The sequence below is a fragment of the Mangifera indica genome, chromosome 11 (assembly GCF_011075055.1).
Source record: "Mangifera indica cultivar Alphonso chromosome 11, CATAS_Mindica_2.1, whole genome shotgun sequence".
Taxonomy (NCBI): domain Eukaryota; kingdom Viridiplantae; phylum Streptophyta; class Magnoliopsida; order Sapindales; family Anacardiaceae; genus Mangifera; species Mangifera indica.
The window spans coordinates 11,288,830-11,295,376 of NC_058147.1; the positions used below are offsets into that span (position 1 = coordinate 11,288,830).

General features: G+C 36.9%; 1 protein-coding gene across 1 annotated transcript; it reads right to left on the reverse strand.

Annotated features, from left to right (window-relative positions):
• Positions 1 to 792: 792 nt before the first annotated feature.
• Positions 793 to 3,838, reverse strand: LOC123228711 (probable LRR receptor-like serine/threonine-protein kinase At3g47570). The gene is made up of 3 exons (XM_044654182.1): positions 3,776 to 3,838; positions 1,943 to 3,719; positions 793 to 1,310 (listed from the first exon to the last, which is right to left on the reverse strand). The coding sequence occupies exons 1-3, from the start codon at positions 3,836 to 3,838 to the stop codon at positions 892 to 894; spliced, it is 2,259 nt and encodes a 752-aa protein (XP_044510117.1). The 3' UTR covers positions 793 to 891.
• Positions 3,839 to 6,547: the final 2,709 nt, after the last annotated feature.

The following is a 6,547-nucleotide window of genomic DNA, read 5'->3' on the forward strand; positions in this document are numbered from 1 at the left end:
TCTTATTTCCTTGTACTTATTTTCATTTAATTTTTATTACATAGCAATAGACACGCCCAAATCTTCAAATTCTAATTGTTTTTACTTTATACTGTTTTGTGCAAAGCTCAAAATTGAATAAATTAATTGATAACAAGAAATAAAATCAACATGTGTTCTTAAGAGACTCATGTGTCAGCATAGTGCCTTAGAGACAATGTGCGTACTAATTCTTAAAATATAAGATAAATGTTGTCCAACCAATTTAGTTCTTAAAACCTATGTAACCTTTGCTTATCACCGATAACTGATTGGACATTACGATAGGGTTTGGGGGATAACTAGTTACTTTTGTAAAAACATCTAGGTAAATTTGATTTAACAGTTTATATACAAAATTATGCACATAACACTACCCTTATATATAATCATAGATATTAGAACTGCCCCTTAATTATATGATACCATTTGCCAATCACACAAAGGGGAAAATCTTCCCTTGGTAGTGCAAGTTTCACCCTTGACTTCATATAGATGACAATAAGTCTAATTCTATTTTAAAATGAATTAATTACTGTTTATTAATTGTGTTATTGATTTCATTAATTAGTAACAGTTGGTATATTTGAAAATTGGTGAAAATTTAGAATATATTCGAAAAGAGGTGTGACAAATCAACACCAAGTGAAATACCACGCATAGGAGAAATTAAATAAGAGAAATTAAAAGGAAAAAAAAGAAAGCGATATTGTTTGAACATGAACACACAAAGCATTATAAAGTTATGTAATGAATTTCACGTAATTAAAACAAAAGAAATTAAACCACACTAGCTTCAAAACAACCATTGAAGGCCACTGGAATATATAAAAAGTGCACCAATGTTTGGAATAGGAGAGATATGTAATGAATTTACCTCCTTCCCCTGTTTCTATCCTTAGACTTGAGAAATGAGTCTCGTATGGTTTTTAGATTGTTGACCACATCATTCATCTTCATTCGCTCTCCTGGCGATGTTGCGGCACATGTGAGTCCGATCCTCAGCACTGGAAGCAAGAATTCTTCCATTTTCTTTTTATTATTCCTTTGAGATTCAAAGTTTCGCACTATCGCTTCTTCCATTCTATCATCTTCATTTTCTTCTTCAAAGAGCAGTGATGGGTCAACAATATCCATAACATGGTTTGGAAAAGCCATTGAAACGAACTTATGAATGTTTAAGTCATCTTTAAACAGTTCATCTGTAGGTCTTTTACCTGTAAACATCTCTAACAACAATATTCCGTAGCTGTATATGTCTCCAAGTCTAGAGACATGACCATCCACATACTCTACAACATGCGAAATTGGTCAATAAGATATCAATACAGAGATTATAATAGACATCAAAGTGACACATAATGCACTTGAAATATATAGAAGAAATTGATATTCAAATATAAAATTTCAAGCAAAACATTTACATTTTTTACTATTGTATGTGAAAAATATAAGCATCAGAAAATAATTATGTATTATCTTTTGTGTTCTACTATTCGGGATATTTAAACCATTTTTTCTTTTGTTTTGAAGGAAAGGTATATGTATGGAAAAGTTTTACAAATCAGTGTACAAAACAAAGAAATGAGTCCTAGTGTTCATTAGTGGAGAATCTATCTATACAAATCAAAAGGAAAAAGATGGCATCATCGTTAGCAAGTTATAGTATTTTCCCGTACTAAGGAAGAATAAAAAAATATATATCAAGGATTATCTAGAACAATTTCATTTTCTTTAAAAGTAAAATTTTGTATCATTTTTTGTTGTTATAAAATTCAAAACATAATATTGGAAATACTAAGTTCTACTAGAAAAGGTATTTTAAAGTCAAGAAATTTTAAAACTTTTTGAAGAGCGACTTGATTAGAAAAGCTATAATCAATAATTAAAACTCATTTATGATTTTGAAGAAAAGAATTAATACCTGGAGGAATGTAACCAAAAGAACCTCTTAGACTAGCTGATGTTAACACATTATTTGAAGATTCAAAAAGGAACTTGGACAATCCAAAGTCACCAACATGGGCTGTCATATCTTCATCAAGTAGCACATTGCTCGGCTTAAGATCACAATGAACAATTGGTATCTCACAATGGTTATGGAGATAATCAAAAGCAGAAGCAACATCAATTGCTACATTTAATCTCCGCATAAAACTTAACTTCTTGATTCTACCAAGTTGCTCATTGGGAACGGAATGTAGCCACTTATCCAAACTTCCATTAGGCATGAACTCAAAGATAAAACATTTAAAGTCATTGCCTTCATGATCAACACTTGAGCAAACAGTAATGATCTTAAGGATATTCCGATGTCGAATGGTTTTCAAAGCATTACATTCATCAATGAAACTCTTCAAGGCTCTTTGATGTTCAAGTTTTAATACTTTAATTGCAACAATTTTTCCATCACCAGAAAGAGTACCTTTGTAGACAGAACCAAAACTACCCACACCAAGCAAATTTTCATTAGAAAAGTTGTCAGTTGATCTTAAAATGTCAAAGTAGGATAAACGTAATTGACTGTCAATTGAAGATGTGGTGGAAGTTGGCTGTGAAGATTTCATTTTGTAATATGTAACAAAAGAAATCAACAACAGAATTGCACCTGTGACACCTATTGTTGTTGAGATTACTACCTTTTTGTTAATATGCCTTCTAGAAACTTTCGTCGAGCATGAAGGTAGGAGCAATTTTGGAACACCACCACAAAGCTTGCCATTTCCAATAACTGAAATATTGACACTTGCATTTGCAAATATCCCTTTCTTGGGTACTTCACCTTCAAGTTTATTATATGAAAGATTGAGATACTTGAGAGATGAAAGTTGACTAAAAAATTCAGGAATTTGGCCAGATAAGTTATTGGATGAAAGATCTAATTTCTCTAAACCTCTTAAACTTTTGAAAGATCGAGGAATAGCCCCTTCAAACATATTATTTGCCAAATACAGAACCACTAAACTAGTACAACTATCAAGACTTGTAGGAATTTCACCAGATAATCTGTTATTGGATATATCCAACTCTGCAAGATTTTTCAAATTACTCACTTGAAGTGGCAGTGAACCAGTCAAAAAATTATCAGACATTCTAAAATAAATTGAAAGGGAAGAAAGACTGATAACTTGTTCGGGTATGAAGCCACTTAGCCTGTTACTAGATAAATCCAGTATTTGCAACTTTTGGCAATTTCCAAGACTCGGTGGTATGCTTCCTTGAAAATTATTTTTTCCCATATTCAGGGCAAATAATTTAGTCAAATTACCCAGGGATAGTGAGATAGAACCAGAAAAATTGTTTGCACTCATAAACAACGCTTCTAGATTATTGAGCCTGCCGATAACATCAGGAACAAAACCACTCAAATAGTTTTCTGCGAATTCTAGGAGCTTTAAGTTAACAAGGTTTCCAATTTCAACAGGGATATTTCCATGAATCAGATTGAATGACAATGAAAGTGATTTCAACTGAGTTGAAAGGTTGCCTATTGAGTTAGGCAATTGTCCTCCAAAGCGATTTCCTAATAGGAGTATTTTATTAAGATTTGAACAATTAGCCAAGGAAGATAGAAAACTCAGATCACCGAGATCTCCATTTCCAAGTCTATTTCCATGAAAATTAAGATAAATTAAACCTTGCAAACTGCCAAAATTTTCAGGAATGCTCCCAGTGAAACCATTTTCAGAAAGATCAATCGCCTGAAGGTTAGAAGCATTAGGCAATGATACAGGAATACTTCCAGTAAAATAGTTACCACCACCATAAAATTCTTCAAGTTTAGGGAGACGGAGGCCAACATCTGAGGGTATTTGCCCATGCAGCTGGTTTTTCACCACAGAGAAAAAGTATATAGAAGAGAGATTATAAATTGAAGAAGGGATCGTACTGTTGAATAAACATTAAATGTCCGTTTTTTATTAGTGCGTTATTTCAGCGTTTTTAGGAAGATGAAATGTTAAGAGTCAGCAGTTACTTTTATAGGTGATAGTGGGTTTTAATTTTGGTTTATGGCTATTAATAGAATTGCCTATAATTAAGTTTATTTCAGTTTTTAGAAGGAAAGACTATAACCTATAAATAAATCATTGTATTGCTTGTAAGATGAACAACAGAATCGAGAATAAAGTGTCTCTTCAGAAATTATTATTCTGTCTCCATAAGTCCATAGTTTGCAGCCACCAATTGTTTACAAATTGGTATCAGAGCCGATGGAGAGTGTAACCAATAATGTGCCGCTGCCTCGATTAACGAAGGTGAACTACGAGAATTGGAGCATCCAAATGAAAGCTCTTCTCGGTTCTGTTGATTGTTGGGAGGTGGTTCAAGAAGGTTTCAAAGAACCAGAAACTACCGCAGGATATACGGCGGCTCAAAATAAGGCGTTGAAAGAGACGCGATCAAAAGATAAGACGGCATTGTACATGCTATTCCGAGCTGTTGATGAGTCAGGCTTTGAGAAGATTGCGAGTGCGATAACTTCAAAAGAAGCGTGGGACATATTGGCGACTGCATACAAAGGAGCCGACCGAGTTAAACAAGTCCGCCTTCAAACTCTTCGCGGCGAGTTGGAAGGTATGAAGATGAAGGAGTCAGAAGGTGTCTCCGATTACATCACGCGTGTTCAAACCGTGGTGAATCAACTCAACCGAAACGGAGAAAAGTTGTCCGATGCACGGATCGTGGAGAAGATTTTGAGGTCGTTAACCGACAGCTTCGAGAATGTCGTATGTGCCATAGAAGAGTCAAAGGACCTAACAACGCTCACAGTCGACGAGCTTGCTGGTTCCCTTCAGGCACACGAACAACGTAAGAAAAAGAAGAAGGAGGAGACACTTGAGCAAGCACTTCAAACCAACGCATCAATCAATGACCAAAAGATACTCTATTCTCAAAACTTTCGAGGTAAATGGCGTGGTCGTGGAGGTCGAGGAAATGGTCGCGGTGGTAGAGGTCGTGGTCAAGAAAGGTATTATGAGGAGAAGGGGCAATCAAACCAACAGAATTGGCGTGGAAGAAGACGCGGTCGTGAAAGAGGCGGTCGGTCAAATTTTTCCAACATCGAGTGCTACAAGTGTGGCAAATATGGTCACTATGCAAAGGATTGCAACTCCGATAAGTGTTACAATTGTGGAAAGGTGGGGCATTTTGCAAAAGAATGTCGAGTCGAGAAAAAGGTGGAAGAGGCGACCAACCTAGCCACGGAAGATGAGGTGAAAGAAGGTTTTCTCTTGATGGCATACAACAAAGTCAACACCGACAACGATACGGTGTGGTACCTCGACACAGCTGCAAGCAACCATATGTGCGGGCACAAGCATTTTTTTAAAGAGATGCGAAAGGTTGAAGCTGTATATGTATCGTTTGGAGATGGCTCGAAGGTTGAGGTCAAAGGTCAAGGTACGATTTATTATTTACAAAAGGATGGCTTAGTTGGGTCAATCCAAGATGTGTATTACGTACCAGACCTTAAGAGCAACATTTTAAGTATGGGGCAACTCATGGAGAAAGGTAATTCGGTTTTTATGAAAGACCGGATATTACTCTTGAAAGACAAGCAAGGGCGTTCAGTCGCACAAGTTGAAATGGGGAGAAATCGGATGTACAAACTGAATTTGAGAAGTGTACGAGAAAAATGTTTGCAAGTCAACGTAGAAGACAAGGCGTCGCTGTGGCATCTCCGCTTTGGTCACCTGCATCATGAAGGCCTAAACAAGTTGGCAAAGAAGAACATGGTGCACGGACTACCGTACATGGACTATGAGGGAAAATTTTGTGAAGAATGTGTGCTCGGTAAGCATGCGAGAACGTCGTTTCAAAAGAAGGCAGAATATCAGGCTAAGCAACCTCTCGAGTTGATTCATTCCGACATATGTGGACCAATCACCCCTGAATCCTTCAGCGGCAAAAGGTATTTCATTTCCTTTATTGACGATTTCTCACGAAAAACTTGGGTTTATTTTCTGAAAGAAAAATCTGAGGCGTTCGAGGTGTTCAAAAAATTCAAAGTGCTGGTGGAAAAGGCAACCAGTAGACACATCAAATCTATACGATCCGATAGAGGTGGCGAGTATACTTCGACGGCTTTCATGGAGTATTGTGAGGAGCAAGGCATAAGGCGATTTCTAACCGCACCGTACTCTCCACAACAAAACGGTGTGGCCGAGAGAAAGAACCGGACCATTCTTGACATGGTTCGATCAATGCTCAAGAGCAAGAAGATGCCGAAGGAATTTTGGGCAGAAGCCGTGCAATGCGCCGTCTATGTGCAAAATCGGTGTCCACATGCGAAGTTGTATGATCGAACACCACAAGAGGCATGGAACGGACAAAAACCAACAGTTTCTCATCTCAAAGTATTCGGCAGTTTGGCCTACGCACACGTGCCAGATCAGCGAAGAACGAAGCTCGAAGACAAAAGCAAAAGGTATATTTTTATTGGGTATGATGAGAAAACAAAAGGATACAAGCTATTTGACCCGATAAGCAAGAAGATTCTAGTGAGCCGTGATGTACGAGTTCATGAAGC